At 54.2% G+C, this 20,102-nt stretch overlaps 1 protein-coding gene across 1 annotated transcript in view; it reads right to left on the bottom strand.

Moving 5' to 3' along the window:
- Nucleotides 1–20,102, bottom strand: part of MYOM2 (myomesin 2) — a 71,442-nt gene that overhangs the window by 16,124 nt on the left and 35,216 nt on the right. Inside the window, 14 exon segments of the mRNA XM_047713570.1 lie at nucleotides 131–218; nucleotides 413–526; nucleotides 3,384–3,451; nucleotides 4,360–4,419; nucleotides 4,530–4,674; nucleotides 8,852–8,988; nucleotides 9,529–9,573; nucleotides 11,852–11,958; nucleotides 12,039–12,195; nucleotides 13,181–13,295; nucleotides 14,357–14,535; nucleotides 15,648–15,774; nucleotides 17,312–17,499; nucleotides 19,084–19,205. Of these exon segments, the coding sequence (XP_047569526.1) occupies nucleotides 131–218; nucleotides 413–526; nucleotides 3,384–3,451; nucleotides 4,360–4,419; nucleotides 4,530–4,674; nucleotides 8,852–8,988; nucleotides 9,529–9,573; nucleotides 11,852–11,958; nucleotides 12,039–12,195; nucleotides 13,181–13,295; nucleotides 14,357–14,535; nucleotides 15,648–15,774; nucleotides 17,312–17,499; nucleotides 19,084–19,205 (1,652 nt within the window).

Raw genomic sequence — 20,102 nt, 5'->3', positions numbered from 1 at the left:
GTGAATGCAGGTAGAGATGGGTCTTCTGCAGCACAGCGTCAGGAAACACACGGAGGGGCCTTCTGAGCACGCCACCTCCGGTTGGCTGGACAGATTTCTCTGGGAGAGGATGAAGAAGGCTTTATTCTACCTTTGCCAGCTATCTCAAGGACAGAGACATCTTGACCTCTCTCGTCTTTCAGGGTCGCCTTATATTCACCCAGGTCCTTCTTTGACAGCTGCAAATAAAACACATCCCGGACATACGTAAGATCAATGCCAGGACAGAAAGCGTCATCAGTGATGGGTAGTCACTCCCCTTGCAAACCACAGAAAATTCAGGATTAAAAGGGGGAGCTAATGTAGGATTTCCAAGTTGTCTGAAAGCCCTGGCTCTGTTTGGCCTCCCTCCTGCTCCGGGAACAGCAGGTACCTTGGGTATGAGGAGCTGGCAGACCCCCTTCTCCAGATCCGGCAACGCTTCTGTTTCATACAGTGCATCATCCTTCAGCCACTTGAAAACTGTCTCTTTCTTGGTGTTTGCAACCTACGAGGCAGAAATCTTATGGTTAGGATGTGAATTACTCTGGCTTTTAAGAAAAAACTCTCTGGGGGGCGCCTGGGTGGCTCAGTGGGTGAAGCCTCTTCCTTTGGCTCAGGTCGTGATCTCAGGGTCCTGGGATCAAGTCATGCATCTGGCTCTCTACTCAGCTGGAAACCTGTTTCTTCCTCCTCACCCCACCCGGGCCCCAAGTTATCTCACTCTCTCTCTGTCTCTCTCTTTCAAATAAATAAATAAAAGTGTAAGAAGCAAAGTCTCTGGATTTTAAATCACAGAGTTTAAAAAAAAATACCATCAATTTTCATTATAGCCTCAGCCAGAGGCTTGCGGAAGAGCTGTCAGTCCTAATAATTGCAAATACATTTCTAAATTCCAGCTTCTGAAATCATTACGCCTCTACCATTGCATACAGAAGGACACATCGTCCTAGCCCGTGAAATCACGCAGCATGAGGAGCTCTTGATTTATATGAAATGTCAGTAATAAAAACAAGTTGTAAGCAGTGTATTTTAAATTTATAAACAGTGGGAAGTATTCTTAGAGGGCCATCAAACCGTTCAGTGGCTTTTTGGCCGCGTGACATTTCAGGTGTGTCTGCAGAGAAGGGATGAAACCATCACAGCAAATACGCCCGATGAGAATGGAAACTTTCCTTCTACTAAAACTCCTCACAATTCAATCTGTGACACGAGCTTACGTTTGACACGAAGCTTTGCAGAATTCCAAAGATGAGGAAGCATTTTGGTTCACACACTTTGTTGTGTTCACCCACGGATGAGAAGCAACCCTGGTTCCACAAACGGACTGAACTGGCCAGGGCAGACTATTGAGACCAGTGACTCTGCGTCTACACCCCACACGGACTCAGCGAAAGTGATGTCAGGGACACAAACGAACTACAAGCATTCAGACAGCGCGACCGGTTCTGATTGTGCTGTAGTCCGCACCGCTCAGAGCGCCTGTCAGCCACGAGCTGTGTCACCCGGGACAACTCCAGGGCACAATCCCCAGGACAGCAGGGATCCGGGATGTGCTACCGCTCCCACTCGCACCGCAGGACCCGGCAGCACGCCCTGTGGGTCTACAGATATTTGCTGAGTCCGTGCACCAGAGGCAGGAGCCCCGTTCTCAATTCCGGACCACGAGCGGACACTCGACGGCAGAAGGACGGCAGCACATGGTCCAGCAGACAACCTCCTTCCCGACACTTCAAGATCTTGGTGCCCATACTCCAGGGCCACCCCAACCCTTACGCCCTTTACCTCAATTCTGTGCTGCTCCCCCTCACTCTAGTTTTCCCAGATATTTTCAACTGTTGGCTCCTGCGTGCTAAATACGAGCCTGTCTAGCGAGCTCCGACATCTGTTCTCTGAAACAGACCCCGCAGGCTGCCTGGTCCTAGAGCTGGAGGTTCTCACACCCCGGAAGGACCCACTGTCTTCCCTCTGTACTCTCTGCGATTTCTCCCTCCTGCTCCTTAAACACGGGCACCGAAAATGTCCATAATACCTAGAAAAGAGAGTGATAAGACCCCCAAGATATCATGTGGCATGAGCCTGACTCAGTGTCCGAGAGGGAGCACCCCAGTCCCCACGTCTGCCACACAAGAACTTTCTAGGGGATTTTCTTGTGTCTGACTGAAATTTATTTTATGGTAAACTCTTCTTTTAAAAGATAGTTTTATAAATAAATAAGCAAATATAAAAGATAGTTTTCTGTGAAGTTATATTATGAATGTACATACCCTTGCCTAAATTTTCTCCCCGTGTTTCGTTATGCAAGTACATTCAAAAAATCATCTAACGTATTACTAAGGGGAAGACCACGTAGGAAGATTTGCAGCGTCACAGGAGCTGGGACACGACTGTACCAGTTAAGTGTGCCAAACTGCAAAACGCTCCAGTGTCAGTCGGTTTCTGTGTTCAGTCCCTCCAGTATCTGCGTTTAAAAACTTCTGACTCGCTGTGGTCAGGGAACCTGAAATACCATCGCGTGTCTACAGAGGGAGGAGGGCACTAGAATGATCTCCGAGCACACCAGGAGGGAGAAGTCCCACGAGCCCCACAGCCGTGTAAGCACACGCTTGATGCCCTCCTTCCAGCCCCAGCACACCAGCCCCCACACTCTGGTCCCGACCGACCACTCTCCTCTCCTCAGGCGAATGCTGCCCCATCCCTTATCTCACTCTCTTTGGCCTTCACCTTACTTTTGTCCCGAGCTTTACTGGGATATAATTGACAGTTAACCTTGCTCAAGTGTAAGGGATACATCCCAGTCCTGGGAAATGGCCAGCATAGCACGTTTAGTTAACACATCCGTCCCCTCATGCAATCACTCTTTTTCTGGGACAAAACCAGGCATTACTGGTCCCCGGTCCCTGCTATAGCGCTGTTCCCGCAGCTCGTGCTCCTGGCGGTCTGTTCCCGCACACGCAGGTTTGCAGTCGCCGCAGGAAGAAAGGCTTACTTCAGTGCTCGATTCTTAGGACAAAATCTAAGCTTCTTATTTCCAGAACATTCCTTCTTTCTTTGAAGAAACCATGTGAGCAGCATGGAAATTACCAGATGTCTTTCATCATAGCGAACTTCCCAAACGGCCCCTCACTAAAACTCTTAAACAGTTTAAATTGCCTCTGACTGTCCCCTGCACGTCGCCGTGGCGCAGTCCCTCCAGGAGGCGTGGACACCGCAGTCTCCGTGGAGAACACGGCAAAACTCGAAGTCACGCAGCACCCAGCACACTGCGTGGGTTCGCATCCCGTGACCGGCGGACGCTTCCCCCGAGGCCCACCACAGCCCCGAGGGGAGAGCTGACCGTCCCCTCGCTGGAGCCCAGGCCTCACCTTACAAACAAGCCGAACTTCACACTCATCTGTAACACCCCAGTGCAGGTACTCCGCAAAGTGAGGGCCTGGGGGAAAATGGGGAGAGATGGTTTTTTTAAGGGAAAGAAAAAAGTGTACACATGCGTCTGTGCGTGTGCTTACTTGCATCTCTGAAAGCGCTTTCGGCAGAACAGCTGTGCTATGCGACAGGACGGGACAGGGCCGCGTCTGCACTCACATGTCATTCACGCAGTAAGTACCGAGCTCTGCCCCACAGGAAGCTACAGAGCAGACGTCCCCAGACGCCCCTGGTCCCAGCCCCCTGACACCGGCTCAGGAGGAGCTCAGGAGGCGGCGTCACAGGGTCCACGCGCTCATGACAGCTACTGGGAGGCCTGAACCCCAGCTCGGACTTTGGACGGTGCCCCAATTGCAGAGGTGACCCTGGAAAGCCATGTCACCGTGGGATGGCCAGACCCCAGGAGATGGAAATGTGTGTGTGGACAAGGGCGAAGGCAAGGAGAGTAGCCGACCGACCCGGAGGGTTGCATGGGGCGCGGCAGGAGTGAAATGCCTGTCCCTAGGAAGGGCGGATGCAGCGAGCCCGCAGTCATGGCCGTCTGTCACATGGCTGCTCGTCCAAGTCCCTTACACCAAGAAGAAATGAGGGTCTGGGGTCACCTCCGTCTCAGCGGCAAACAGACGACTCAGTTAGCAGGCCGGCCCCTCGGCCACCCTGATCATGTCCTTGACTCAGGAACAGGAAATACAAACAGTAATCTGTAGGTTCTGGGGCTTTTCAAGGTAGAAGCAAGACAAAAACTCAGATGAAAATAAATGTAAAGTGCAAAGAACAGAAAAATACCCAAGTTTCCACGGATGGGAAACGCCTGACTTCGTGATCATTTGTAATAGCGTTTACAGTCTGAATCTGCCGAAAGCACACTTGGAAACTCTCAGTCTGCTCAGCTCCTGGGGGCAAGCCCAGACCTACCTTGCTTCCTGAGGAATTCCTTCCTTTGAAATTCAGCCTCGTCTAGGACAGCCTTGAACGCTGAAGTCGATATTGAAAGGAAAAGAAATGAGAAATGTTTGAGTCTGTGTGGTCTGAGCAGCTCGTGGACTTCCTCTCTCAGGCGCACAGACGCACGCAGGAGGGCGTACCATCTCCGATGAGAACCAGAGAAGACTGATTCTTGGCTTTTCCGTCATGTATCTGCACGGTGTAGGTGCCTTCGTTCTCAATCGTAAATCGGTCCATGACCATCTCGATAATGCCAGTAGCTTTGTCGCACTTAATTCTGTGTTTCTGGAAGCAATGGTGGAGGCAGGGAATTAATGCCCAGAGAGACTTCTTCCCCCGGTTTTGTCTCTGACTTTGACCGTCGCATCTACCACTACGCCCTAAGGGACTGTGACACCCACAAAAACGCAAAATGAGATTGTACCCGTGGAAACTCTCGGTGACCCGTGCATGAACCAAGGGACACGTGTGCCCACCCGGTGAGGCAGCCCGAGGGCTGTGCAGGAGGTGCCTCCTCCGGGAAGGCTCCAGCAGGGACGGCACACACCCGAGACTGGCAACCAGCACAAGGCAACTCAGGACATGATGAAAAGGCGGTGTGCCCGTCAGGGCACCCCTCACGGACCATGAGACGGAGCTGGCCGGCAGCACCCCACCGTCAAGCACCATGCTGTCTGTGCTCTGAGGTCTCAGAACTGTGGCTTCAAGGCCACCGTGTGGACCAAGGCCACAGAAGCCAGGTGTCAGGTGCACAGAGACTTTCTGGAAGAGCGTGCGTGTCCAGGCAAGTCTGGTGCCTTGCGCGCCCCCTCGCTCCTGAGGCCCAACTTGATGTGGCGTCTTTACCTCCCCTGCTCTGTTCCCTCCAGACTAGAGCAGGGAGGACCCCCTGGGAACTGCCCCAGGAGTCGGCGGGGTGCCCTTCCCTTAGCATCCCGGCTGCTCATGCGTCCCCTTCCAGGGCAGACCGCCACCCGGTCCAAGTGTCCGCCCACCACCTGCCACACATCCTGCCGGACGGCGAGCCTCCAGAACCCGGACTGTCCTCACCCTTCCCACCCAGTGCCTGTGTGCCCGGAACGCAGTGAGGACCACAGAGATGTGTGTGGGATTCTCACTGACGAGTTCATCTCACCATCCGGGGCACCCCACTGGCTGTGGTTCCGACAACCGCACTGTAGTTAATTCCCTACCAACAGCATCTGGTTGGAGACACGTCCCCACACCACCGAGCCCATCCAAAGCTCAGCTTTCTCTCACACTCCGCTCTCTTGGTCGTGACGGGCTCACAGACACCAAATTGTTTCCTGGTGGCGAATGGACAATGTCTTCTTCAGCCTTGGACCAGACGGTATCTGAAACGGAGCCAGGATCGCGGGGGCAGAAGAACCACATCCAAAGACTGAGTCATCTCAAAGGCAGGGAGTGTGCAGGCCGTGGCCCTGGGGCTCAGGGTTCTTCTCTCTGGTGATGGCTTGCGATGTCCCCGGGAAGACGCAGGACGCTCCCTGCAGACTCTCCGTCTCCCTGTAAGCCCTGCAGGGGGTCCAGCAGGGTCTTCCCGACCCGAACCCTGGTCTCAGCCCTGCAGGGGGAGGCCCGGGGACCGGGATGAGCCGAACAAACACCAGTGATCTGTGGTCAGTGGCGAGGAAAGCAGGGCCACCCAGGGAAGCTCCATTGCCCTCAGGAAGCATACTCAGCCTAGAATGCTCTCGTTCCTAAGAACACAGAAAGAATGTCTATCTGCAGGTGATTTTACAGAAAACCTGTCAACAGAGGGAGGGAACAGACGCTGTGCTATTTCCATGGCGACCTTCTATCTCTGAGCCCACGTTCAAGTTCAGCTTTCCAAGTGCCGCTGCCACAAGCATTCAGATATGAGCAGAAGAGCCACGTGGCCCCATCCATGTGTGAGTTCACCTCCCCGAGCACCGGGCGCCGTTTCTAATCTCTTCTGCCTGACTTGGGAAGCTCCAGACGCCTCCTCCAGCTGCAGACCTCTCTCCTTCCGCTGCTGGCCTCCATTTATCCCCCTGCCCGTGCTCGGCGTGGGCAACGGCAGGGCCAGTCTGGACTCCTGTCTGCCTCTCCAGACTCACCTCGGGCACCCCTACTCTGGAAACCCTCCTCGCCACCTCAGCCCTCCCAGCACTGTCCCTGAGCCCGGATGGCCTTGCAGGACTATTGGAAGACCACTGTAGCCCAGTCGCCTGGTGCCCATTCTGCAGTTCTGGGACGCAGGCCCACATGCCCCCGAGGGTCCCTACCTCTGGCTGGCTCTGGGGGACAATCAGAAATGATTTGTAAAATGCACGCAGGGGAGAGGAAGAGGATGACTGTGTTCCCAATGATCAACCGTGGCACTTCTGGTCCTGCCTGAGCCAATATGACATTGAGGTTTTAAGAGATGAGAACCCACCCCCTGGCCTTGCCTTCCAGCAGACACCACCTTCACAGTTAGACATTTCGCTGTGATTTCACATATGTGACGCACACCATGCGGTCATAGACTGTGTCTGCATGGGAAACTGAGCCAGGAGCTTGGTCTGTGGGACACGACGGAGAGACACAAATGAGCACACACCAGCCTCAGCTCACTTTCTGAGCGGGCGGTCACCGAGAAACGGTCCCGGTCGCAGAACACAGCAGCGTGTGTCCTCCGGGCAGACTGGCGGCGGCAGCGGCGGCCAGGCAGGTGGGGACAGAAGTGAGACACCCGCACAGACAGGTGCTTCTAGCTCGCTGCTTGCCCTGTCCTTCCGAGCGTTTACTTTTGACCACGGAGAGCAAATGCCAAATCGATGAGACAAAGCGCCGTTCTTACTGTCTGACCCACGTGCAGGGACAGGACCCCGGGAGCCACCCCCACAGGGTCTGGAAGTAAGAACGCGGGACTCTCACAGTCTTCGCGATACACTAGCTCTTCCAGTTTTCTCGGCTACGGCACTGCTGGGTCTGGGCAGGTTTGAGAAATTAATTAGGCTTCTTGCGATTGCCGTTATGCAGCAGGATAGAGCTCAATGATTTTACAGGCGCCATAAATACAGGCCTTTATGTGACTCACACAAAATAACATGAGTCTCCACCCCAGAAAAGTCACCTGCGGATCGCTAATTAAGCCGGTGAAATAGTGTAGGCCCATCCCAGAAGGTCAGCCACGCAGCAAAGACGTCAGCGTTTAAAGCCAGCTCTAAGCAGCAGGGAGGAAATGCCCATCAGAAGACCTTCCACAAATAAGCACGATTACACTAAATTCTTCTCCATCTCACAGCACGGCATCTGCTTGAAGAGGGTTTCTCCAAGTCCTTGAACGTACGGCGCGCTCTCCCAGGGACAGAATGCGTGCCGCTGGCTTCCCCACAGCCAGAGGGAAACGCCTGCGTGTCCCCGATGGCCATGGCTCCCTGTACCCGTTTCATGTCCGCTGCCGTCCCTCAGAGGTAAGACAACACACACAATCTTTGTCCATCCCGGATTTCTGCCCAACACCTGCTCCTCTAACCAGGTAAACCTCACCAAACAGCCGCGGGGACAAAGCCTGGACCAGAGATGAGGGGCCCAGTGTTGCTGAACTGGGAGGACCCCTGTGTGGCCCTAGTGATTCCTGCATGTCAAGTGTCCCACGGACGTGTGGGCAGCGCACACGGACAAGGCATCCAGAGCCAGCAGGACGCTGAGCAGGCTGACGACACCATACACTGAATCCTGGGGGCAACGAGCAGAGGGGGTCAAGGCCCCTCACTCTCCAGTCAACACGAAAGGAAGGGCCCGCTGAGCAGGTTTTCCCTCAGCTGCAAATGCCAGCCGCTGCACCGGAATTCGTGGACAAGAAGTACACGGAAGCATACTTGGTATTCCACGGCCAGAAAAGGAATATTTACAATAATGGTAGGACTCCTCACACACAACGAAAAGCAGACCCAGGGCAAGAGTGTTTGTATCGTAGCATTCTAGACATTGTGGGCAGTCCTGCCACGCTCTGCCCAGATGGGCCACAAAAGAGAGCAGCCTAAAAGTTTAGGGAAGGTGTAGAAGCAGATCTCCCCGTGGATGCCTTCCGTGGGACGTGCTCGGTGAGCGGGGCCTGCAGACAATAGGGTAAGAATGCCCAACTTTGAAACCAGGGTCAAGAATGAGCAGGCCTGTCCGTTAAGGATATCCCATGCCCCCCACGTCACCTTTTCATAGCACCAGGCTCAGCGTCTCTAAAACAAAGTGACCATTGTTTGGTTCTGGTGGGCCCGGATTTCAGGGACTCTGATCTCTCGTCTAACCCAGACCAGTCTCTGAACATGGCAGGACTCAGCCATCACACGTTCATCTCGCCAACCAGCTATGCCCCAATTTCTGCAGCTCAAAGGGGGATGAAAACACACCCAGGACCTGACCCGAAGTCACTGACCTCCCAAGGTCCTCCCCCGCCTCTCCGAACCCGGGGGTCACGCACGCATGAGCTCACCTCACTGTCAGAGACTTCTCGGTCGTTAATAATAAACCGGTAGCTGGCATCCGGTGACAAGTGCTCGGCCTGCAGCCAGAAGCGAACCTGGCCCTTATCAAAAATCTCATAAGCTAATTCTGATTTCAGAGGAATTGCTATGGGAAGAAGAGAAATCGGAAGTCAATAATGCACGAGTCGCTGTCGGAGAAGGGCTGCATGTTGGAGGAAAACATCAAGCCGGTTACTGAGGTTTTTGAGGATGTGAAACCCCGGAGTGTTGAATTGGATCATGAAAACCAGAAAACAAAAACAAACTTTAAGCTAGCCTGCTGGTGCAGGTAAAGCCCCGTGCCTCGTGGGCCGTGTGCTCACACTCCTGGCTCTCCCCGCAGACCGAGGCACACACTCGCCTGCGTGCAACTCCATAACCGAAGACCCCACCTGACGACTTGCTGGGATTAGGATCAGCTACGCGAAACCCCAAATTCAAAACTCTCTCTATGCAATAAAATTTCTGCGAGTTGCATTATCAACTTGTGTTTGCTTCCAACGAGCAGGTGACAAGCGTGGAAGCTGCTCGTGTGAAAGGCAACGGTCGGCTCGCCTAGCACTCCCCGTGAGCCCTGCGCTGCAGCGAACAGGGCCTCCCGGCTCGCAGTCGGCCTGCAAGCAGGCAGGGTCCCACTCTTACTTACTGGGGTTCTTGATTTCGTTGCTCAGTGCGATCAAACGTTCGAGCTCTAAAATTGAGAAAGATACGTGCATTGGTTTTCGACCCAGACATGCAGAAGTTCGTAAACAATCGCAAGTCTAACCCCGAGCGGAGATCTGGTACCACCAAGATTTAATTGCGTAAGAAATGCTAAGGAGGAGTGAAAAGGCAAACAGGATTTAAACCACCTTCGAACACTCTCTCCTGAGACCCTCGCCTTGTAATAACCCTGCATGAAGGGGAGGGGTGGTGGGCACATGAGGCAGAGCCTTGGGGACAGTGGGGCTGGGGGCAGGGGCAGACTTTGCAGGGGGGGCTTTCAAGACACCCATTTCCAGACCCTCAAATTCCACACGAACTCCTTCCTAATATCGATCAGGCGCTGAGAGTGTGCGGGGGGTCTGTGATTTTCCTTCCCTTTGCAAGATGTCCCTCAAAATGCTTTGCCCACCCAGGATTTCACTGTGCTGCATTACTGCCACAAGTTAAAAATAAAAATAAAATGATAAAAATAAATGCATCACTCCAGAAAGAGGCCCACAAGCAAGCCAAGAAACATGGAAGGTTCTGAGCCATTTCCTCCTTCCTTCCTTCCTTCCTTCCTTCTTAATTAGAACTTAGAAAAGAGACGGCGGTCATGAAGGTGTGTGTGAACACACTTACTTGCACCGAAAAATGAGGTCAGACTTTTCCTGACTGGGTAGCTTGGCTTGACTTCCCTGTTAGGTCTAATGGTGGGAATTTCCGTAAGTCAAATGAGCAAAATCAGCAGCTCCCAGGTTTTATCTAAAAGAGTTTTTAAAGTCCACATACAGGGGCGCCTGGGTGGCTCAGTGGGTTAAGCCACTGCCTTCGGCTCGGGTCATGATCTCAGGGTCCTGGGATCGAGCCCCGCATCGGGCTCTCTGCTCAGCAGGGAGCCTGCTTCCTCCTCTCTCTGCCTGCCTCTCTGCCTGCTTGTGATCTCTCTCTGTCAAATAAATAAATAAAATCTTTAAAAAAATAAAAAATAAAAAATAAAGTCCACATACGTTTTAAAACATGCTGGGAGTTTTCATCCTTTGCAACTATTTAAAATTAGAGTGAAAATGTCACCTACAAACTTAAAACTGGTGCAGAGAAACAGAACACTTTTCAGGATTATGTAAGGATGTTTTGAGTTAAAACCAGAAGACCACTGAGTTGGGTCAGAAATGGCAGCTTACAAGGCATTCAGAGCAGATTCTGGACCTGCTCCCGCCTGTCTCTGGACATGAGCATCCTGAGGACCCTCGACAGCAGCGTCCACACGGACCCCCCCGGCCGCCCTCCTGCTGGGTCTCGTTGAATCTGCACAAGCTTCCCCGTCTACCCAGAGTCAGCTCCTGCCCTGCAGCGACCTGAGGCATCAGCACGGGTCCTCCTGGCGTTCGTCCCTGCCTCTCGTCCCTGCCCACACCTAGTGACCCTCCGAGTCAGGTGTCCTCGGGGTCACACTCTCGCCTGCCCCGCCCAACACACCAGCGGGGAACTTTGGGGTCAGCCCACCAGGCGCCAGGACTCCCAGAAGACCCCGTATTTTAACAGGGGACTCTCGGCCCCTAGACAGCTCTAGAGACCCGGAGAACGCTTGACATCTGACCGAGCTGTCCCACGCGACGGGGCTCCCTATGCCTCACCGTGAGGCTGACCCTGACTGTGGGCCGGGTCCATCACAAGCACTGGACACAAAAAACTACAATCCCCAGCAGCACAGTGTCTGCCTCGTGAGCCCCACTCACGGGCCAGGGATGCAGGTGCGTGAGTCCGCCCTGGACAGACCTGCCTGCCCTGGGCCCCCGGCTGTGACCCGGCTCTTCTTTCTGCTGTCTCCTGTTTGCAAGAGAGCAAGACATTGTGACTCTGACGGCTGAATCTTACTTCACGCACAGAAAACATATATTTTTTTTCTCTTACTGTCCTGACTCTTCTGTGCTGGAAGGGAGGGGCAGCCCCCATCCGTGGTCTCACACTAATCTCGTGGCCATACGTGCCCATCCTCTCCCCTCCGCTTGCCAAGCTACTGAAATGCAGCGGAAACCCACCTTGGGCTCTACGGGGACACTCCAGAAGCCCTGGCCCCGGCCCGGTGACGTGGGTGCCGGACGGGCATGAACGCCAGAGCACTCGTTACACTGGTGAGGGAGCCTTCGCCTCTGCGATCGCCCCGCGCCCCGGCCCCCCACGAACAGGCGCCCGTCTCCTAAGCATGTCTTCTCCATGTTAGCATCAGTGTCCCCTGCCGGCCCCCGAGCCGGCATGCTCCGTCGCCAAGCCCCTGACGTTACCTTCCTCATCCAAGGCGAAACTGGAGGACACTCCGTCCGTGTCACTCACGGACACCGAGTAGGTGCCCAGGTCCCCTTTGTCTGGGTTTTTAAAGTACAGCTTCGAGCTAGAAGGAAGAACCGCGGGGCACATTACGTGTCTGTCGGCGTCCCCGGCGGCCCCCAGGCTGGCCGCGAGGGGACTTACTGGTCTCCCACTGTCTCGACCCGGAACTTCTGGTCGTCCGCGAGCTCCTCATAGGCTTTGCACCACGTGAACTGGGACGCGTCCGTCATTTCTGGGCAGTCGAAGCTCAGGTAGATGTTGCCTTCCTTGTCCACGCCGGCACTGATCTCCTTCGTGCCTGCGGAGAGGGTAGGGAGCGCCATGTCGCAAGCACGACGTCCTGGTCCGCACCAAGTCATCGGCTTTCCCTGCATGGTCCCCTGGGGCGCTGAGTGGGACCCGCGGGAGGGCAGATGCTCCCGGAGCAGGTGGCGGCCGGAGTGGACAGGGTTTTAAGTCGTCACGTCTCCGTCTGTTCCCGTCTCCACATCCAGTCCCGCTGTAGAGGACATGTTGGCCGTAAAGACCCTCCTTCTCCCCAAAATCTGACCCCTGGCCACTGGGAGGGCCCTGGGCACCCCTGATATCATGGCATCTGGCCTCCTCCCTCTGCCCTCCTTCCGCGGGGGGAGGGGAGGGAAACTGCTTGTCCCTTCTGACCAGGTGGAGGCTGGCCCCACACAGACCCATCAGAATCTGTCCCTGAGGAAGCAGAGAGTGGGGAGGTCCCGTCAGCCTGGGCAGGCACAGACGCCATCAGTTACGGTGAAGGCAGAAGCACAGAGCTCCAGCAGCAGAGGATGTGAGGTCAGTCCCCAGAGAGAGGAGCAATGAGGGAGACAACACGGTCTCAGAGTTCGCAGACCCACCACTCCTTCCCCTCGTACCCTGTGAGCTGCCGTCACCCTCGGAAGCACTTTCCGCTGACGTCCCTTCCGTGAGCCTTCGCCACTTGCCCCCAAGTTCCCGACCAACAGCTTTCTTCTGACTCCCCGTCAAAATTCAGCAATAACGAGAGAGACCATCGTCATCTCCGCATGCAGTCTTACTGCTCCAGATGCGGACCCCACCGACTGTGCAAATGGCCTTGGGGGCCACAGTGTGACTCGGGGTGCTGGGGCCGTGCAGGGCTGGAGGACAGCCTGTCCTGTCTGCTGCTCAACACCATGGACAAGACGGCAGGAGCCAGCCTCCCTGCGTCACGCACACAGACATGCTCACCCATCGCCCACGCCCACACCCAGCCTCCCGCCATCCTTAGCAGCCACACGGTCATGTCTCACCTGGTCGGGCCTCCACGAGCACTGGCTCAGACATGTCTGACGGCCTCCCCACCCCGCTGGCGTTCACGGCCCGGACCCTGAAGACATAGGTCTTGCCCTGGTGCAGGTCACAGACCTGAAAAAGACAGAGACCATGTCACATGCTAATCGATAAGTGAAAAGGACTTTTCATTCTTCACATTTTACCATGCACATGCCCCTTTTCTGAAAGAAGGAAGAGCTTTGCACAGTGAGCTGGAAAAGCAGAAGGTGAGACAGATGGAAGGTGAGACAGACTCACACTCATTCACAGTCTGACTTAGCAAGAAGAAACAGACTCTCTTCCATGTTGAGAGAGGCTTCCTTTCTCCTTCGCCTATTTGAAAGCAGAATTAAAATCATATATCCCGCTGGCAGCCGAGCGTTCCTAGTCAACATAATGCTATGGGAGGAAGCATTACTTTAAATGTGATTTGTAACCGGGCCAGAGTTCCCATCGTCGGGACACATCAAAATTAAGTCGTTCTCTCCTTGCACGTGTGCAGCTTCTGTGAACCATGATCTGTGCTGATACATAAAATACACACCAGCTATTTTCTCAGTCACTGATTGGACCAGATCTCTGGAAGCTGATTAGTTCACTTGGTGTGGATCAGAAGCTGATCTGGTCTCGCAGGGTTGGACGGCTGCCCAGAGGATCCAGCCATGTGCACGACTCAGGTGTGGGCTTCTGGTCAGCTGCCACCATCCACACCACACCACAGAGCCCACAAGCAAGCAGGCAAATCCTCTGCAGGAGGGCAGCGGAGACAAAGAGCCAGGACGGGTGGCTGACCCACCCGAAGACGGGAGTCACAACTGCCCCAGGGAGGGGTCAGCTGTCGATGCTAAGAACAGAACCACTGGGAGGACAGGAGAGAGGAACGTGCATACGCCCTCCTCTCAGGCATCTTACAGCTGCGCGTGCACGTGCGTCTACGCACGCGACTTCTACGAGCAGTCACGAAGGACACGGGTACAACACGGGCCTGACCGTGGACACACAGCGGCCATCGCCCCCACGGGGACCATCCACAGCGCCACACGGGATGGTTTGAGCTGCTTGAGCGGCTGGCCTGGCAGCGTTAAGCCCATCTACAGGAGGGACCAGAGAACCCGTCCCAGGAGGGTGGGGGACACGGGAGGGAACAGCGTCACCTTCAGATAACGGTTGGCGGTTGCTGCCTTGTTCACGGTGCCCCACTCCCCAGAGTCCTCTTCCTTATAGTCCACGAAATAGCCCGTGATGGGGCCACTGCCGGAGTACACGGGGGGCTTCCATAGCAGGACCAGGGACGTGTCTCGGACCTCACAGAACGTCAGATCATAGGCAGGACCTGAAAAGGCAGACGTAGTCGGCCGTGTGTGCATGCACCAACCCCGGGCGTCTGCTGCCGCGGGACACACAACTTCATCGGCTCCCAGACCTCACGACTCTACATATCACATCGGCCTTCCTCACACATGTCCTGGAGAATGTATGGAGCGCAGAGAGGGGACAGTCGGGCCAGCGTCTGGGGACCGTGGGCACCTTGGAGTCACTTGTGAGTCCCTGTCAGCACTCAGGACCAGTAGGTGCGGCTCACAGAGAGCAGGTGCACAGACCAGGGACACGCATGTCACCCGCACCCCTGCCTGACACACGCCTGCTCCTCGAGCCCCAAACACATCACCTGCTCAGACCCTAGAGCCTTCCACAGGGGGCAGAGCGGACTCCCCGGGTCCGGTGGCCTCGGGCAGCAAAGGGAAAATGCACAGGGGCTGTGCCTGAACTACGTCACCCACATCTTCAGGGGTTGCTAAGCCCTTTGTGGGGAGCCCCAGAAAGTCTCTGGAAGTCGGGAGAGCTCTCCTTCCACTGGCTGTTCTAAGGGGTCCAAATTCATTCTGTTAAACAAGGACCACTCAAAAGGAAAGGAGGGAAAAGACACTATACTCTGCGCACAAAATAGCTTCAACTTCAGTTTTGCTCAAAACAGGAGCATTTTACCCGTCCCGTTTAGATTCCTGATAGACAAAAGGCAACCAGTGAAGACCCAGGTTCTGAGAATTGATGAAAACAGACTTAAAACATAAAGTCCTAATGCAAGCAGATTAGCAACTATCCTACGTTTTTGAACTAGAGGCCCCCAGGTCCCCCCAGGGTCTGGGAGAACCGGACCTCTCACACTGGAACCGCACTGTCACACTCTGTGTCGTCTCGCAGCCAGCACCGTCCCCTCCTGCCCGGGGCCGCCTTCCCTGTCCCCTCACGCAACCCCACTGACCACCCCACGCTCATCACTACTCAGCCTCTGCCGGGGGACAGGGCCACCTCGTCCGTAGCTGTGCCCCATGCCTGGCACAGGGCGGGACGCCCTAGCATGCGCAGACAGAATGCCCACTAGTTCTGGGGCTCGTGACCTCATGACACGGAGGGCAGCTCCATGGTCCAGGAAGGGCCTCTCACCAGGCTCGGGCATGGTCCAGGCCTCACACTTGAAGAGCTCGCTGGGGTCCGATGGCTGCCCGATCCCGGCCAGGTTGACGGCAGTGATTTTGAACTCATAGAGTGAGCCTTCTGTCAAGCCCTCCACCTGTGGAGATGCATTTAAATTAACACAGGAAGTAAAAAACCACATCACCGTCTGCCTGTTGGAGGAGTCATGACCGACTCCTAGAATGAACTGTGAGGGTGGGGGCTGGGCCAGTAAACTGGATGGTGCAGTCCCAGAGGGCTGTGAATGCAGCTGCCATGCTGTGGTCGCTTAGGGAACCTGACCACGTTGTTTCATTCCTCCCGTCACCGTGCCTACGAGGATGGCACAATGACCCCCTCGACAGCCCATCTGAGGCTCACGGAGAGGAAAGCCACAGAGAGTGTGTGGAATAGCAGGCATGGGGGCCTGCCCTTAAGCCCATATCCCTTCTGCAGAATCCCCAGCAGGAGCCTGAAACCAGACTAGCCTAGCTGCGTGATGCCCTACAACCCGTCACCGACCCCCAGCACACAGACAGGCGGCCCTCAGGTCGCGCCTGCGGCCACATGAGGGTCTGTGCCCCAAAAGTACAGGGAAGGCCTTGACCAGAGCCCTTAGCCCTGCCCCACTGCATCCAGATGACACCACCTCCTGGAAAAATAGAGCCTCGAAAGCAAGTGTTTGAAGTCAAGAGTCCCATTCCTTGCAGGACGGAGCTCACATCGCGGCAGCAGCCGGCGTTCTGAAAACAAGAGGGTGCTTCTCTCAGGAGCCAGGGCCCTCGTCCAGAACAGCTCAGCACAGCGGTGGGGCTGACCGTGCATTGATATCGGTAATGTCGCACACGAACATGCATCAACACGTGCATGCACACAGTCACACACACATGCGTGCGTACGGGCTCCCACACACGTGCGCACATGCATGTACACAGACTCACACGTGTATGTGCGTGCACGTGCACACACGCATGCACACAGAATCGCTTACACATGCACAGACAGGCACACGCATACACACGTACAGACTCCCACACATGTGTGCGTGCACATGCACCAACGTGCACACACATACACACACGCCCGCACACATGCCTGTGACCTAAACCACACAAAGGAGCAGCGGAAGGCTCAGGGAGGCGAAGAGAAAGCCTGTGGCTGGGGAGGGTTTGCCCCTGGATTTGATCCCAGATATTCCTACTCTAAGTCGATGTTCCTTCTCCTCTCTCTGCCCGGGCAGAACGTGTATTTGGGCAAGTGACTCGCTCAGAGGCTGCACACACAAGTCTCTCTGAGCAGAACCGTGAGGAACAAGCCACACGCAAGGGTGTTCAGACGGAACACCAGCTAAGCACAGATGCACCAGCCCTGTACAGCCACGCAGTGACGGGCTGGGGGCCTGGGGCTGCTCCCAGCAGGGACACGACCCCCCACACCACCTGCTTCCTTGCCTCTCTACCTCTCCTGCGTCTCAAAAGAAAATGCTTCCTCAGGTCCAGTTCTAGAGCTTTTCCCATGAGGCTATGAAGTTTTCTGAACCCGCCTGTGTGTCGTGTCACATTATCTAACGCCCTTGAACTCTGAGTCACGATTGAAGGACTCTGCCCAGAATGGGAAACCACCCAGCAAAAACCAGTGGGCCCATAAGAACCAACCGTTAAGATCCTCTCTTTGACGGGAGAAGAGTTGATCTCATGCCAGTTCTTATGGTGAGCCTCGCGCTTGTCTATGTAGTAGCCAAGGATGGGTGCGCCCCCGCTGAATTTGGGCACCTTCCAGCCAAGGGTCATGGAGTGGCCATCGCAGTTCAGAAGCGTGACCCCGTAAGGATGCGAAGGGACAGCTGCAAGGACACACAGCAGGAAGGTCACCCCAGTCTCTGCCCCATCCTGCTTGGGGCTGCTCCTGCTCTGCAGAGGGGCCCCCAAACCTCAACCATGCCTGCATGTTTTCATCTCTTCCTTTAAAGACAGTGACTCTCAGTCCTCTCCACTCACTGCTATTCCTAAATACCTCCCCCAGGAAATCACACACACACACACACACACACACACACACACACACCTTCCAATATTTCAACAACACAGGAACAATCCATTATTCAAATCTGGCCTGGGTGGTTGAAACAACAGATTTTCCCCCTCCTCTAGGGAAAACCTCCAGGAGGAGCTTTCTTGTGACATTCATGAAGAATTAGAGCCGTTATGGACACTGGGGAGGGTATGTGCTATGGTGAGTGCTGTGAAGTGTGTAAACCTGGCGATTCACAGACCTGTACCCCTGGGGATAAAAATATATTATATGTTTATAAAAAAATAAAATTAAAAAAAAAAAGAATTACAGCCGTGCCCCATGACCAGAGATGCTGCACGTTACTGCCCAGCCGGTCTTAATTTCCCACATCAGATCAGTTCAAGTGAGTATGAATTCACATGAGTTTGTTTGGAAATGGACCATCTTCTCCAAGGGCCTGAGGGACAGTGTGCCTCTGTTCCCCGAGCTCTGGGCCCAGCTCCAGGTGACCTGCGTCTGGTCATTCTCTGTTACCCAAGAAACAGGTGACCGGGGAAAGACCTGTTCCCATCACAGGATAAAACTGTAGACGACTGCTTTGTTGTAAGTAGGAATGGTAATGTTTGGAAGTCCCTCCTGGGTAAAACTGGCAGATCAGAATAATGACCTTCAAACAAAAGAATGATTTTGTGCTATACTGACCACCTAAGTAGCATCAGGTTGGGCACTGTTTGGTTGTTCTCTAACATGACTTTATGTGTTGTTAGGAGAGAAAGTTGAACTTCTGAAAATGCGATAATAATTTAATTAGAGACAAAAGTAAATAAAGAGCAAAACATTTCTCTCAGGAATGAAAGGCTATCAGTATGACTGAAAATAAGTAGCATGTGACATTCATGCACCAAATGTCCCAGGGCATGTGTTTGTCATGTATGTAGCCCATTTTGTATGAAATCACCAGGGTGACAATCACAACACTCATGGCCCCAGAGCCCACCTCTGAAATTAGGTCCCAAATTGTTTTATTTGACCAAAATCATTTTTAACGATAACCACTTATGAACAAAGCCACAGAGTTCACATCAACATTTGGAATTCTCCAGGATGACAAGAGCCCCTTAAACTAAGACCAGCTGGAAAGGCCACTGATGTTTTTCTAGGTTACCAGCAACCTCGAAAGAGATGTTCATCCCAAGAGCACGCATGTCAAGGTGGGCACACACGTGCAGGGACATGTGACCTGCCATGAAGCCGTGTGTCCTCAGTGTGGCCCTGCTGGCATTTCATCTCTCCTCCCTCAGCCCCATGTTTCCAAGACATGCGGCTGGCGGATGAGAGCCCTCCCAGAACAGCATGTTATCGCCACCGCGAGCATTTATTCCTGTGGAGTTTACGAAGGCCCTCGGTTACTCACTGAGGGGGGCCTGGACCTTGATGACGTCGGACTCCTGTGAGTTCTCGCTTGTGCCGACAGCGTTGACGGCCTTCACCCGGAATATGTACTGCTCGCCAGTTGTCAGGCCGTGCACCACAAACCTGAGCAAAACACCATTCAGGGGCATGACCATGCGCCTCAGCCTTTCCCTTTCTCCTCCAGCAGAGTAAAAATCATGAGAATACTCCAAAATTTTTTTCACTGGGACTAGAAGGAACTTGAGTAGCTTGAGTTCTTTATATATGTATGCTATATATCTACTTTCCATTTCAATTCTAGTTAATGGATGCAAATCAACACACAGGGTCAGCAAGGAAGGCCATGATGCCTGGTTACACCAGGGGCAGGAGCGGCACAGGTCTGAGGGTACAGAAAGCAACACCCACAGATCCTCTCTAGAGGTCACTGTCTCTGTGAGAGAGCTGTCCCAGCTGCAGAATGGGACCATGGTCCCCACCTCCCAGCATCACTACAAGCATCAAGTGGGAACCCGCGCAGGAGGAGCTCAGCAGAGGCCAGCACCCCGTCCACGTGAGAAAGTCTGCTCCCCTCTTAGAGCCTGCAGACCTTTAGTGACCATTTACAAAACTCCATCTTGAGAATGCTGTTTTTAGGTTTTTGTCCTGAGATCTCATTCTGAGTCTGCTGCCCATGGATTTGAAACATCTAACCATACTGTTCTCAGTGACATCTCTCCCTTCCTAGCCATGGCTTTTCCCAAGTTTCGTTTGTTTGTTTGTTTTTAAGTAAATTAAAAAGGGAAAGATGGCTGAGCCATCGGCAATAACCCATCCACAGTGGAGAATCTGACTGCTGCCTCTACGTGCCTGAGAAGCATACCCTGGAGAGCACCTACTAAAGTCAGACGTCCTGCACATTCAGCAGGAGTGGGGGGGGTAAATGGATGCTGGGGGCAAGGATGCTCCTCTCCGCCCAGCACGAGCTGACTTCCCCACCCCTGCCCCGCATAAGAGAGGGGACAGTCCCCCACTTTGTCT

The sequence above is a fragment of the Lutra lutra genome, chromosome 2 (genome assembly GCF_902655055.1).
Source record: "Lutra lutra chromosome 2, mLutLut1.2, whole genome shotgun sequence".
Lineage (NCBI taxonomy): Eukaryota > Metazoa > Chordata > Mammalia > Carnivora > Mustelidae > Lutra > Lutra lutra.
This window is presented reverse-complemented; position numbering and strand designations above follow the sequence as displayed.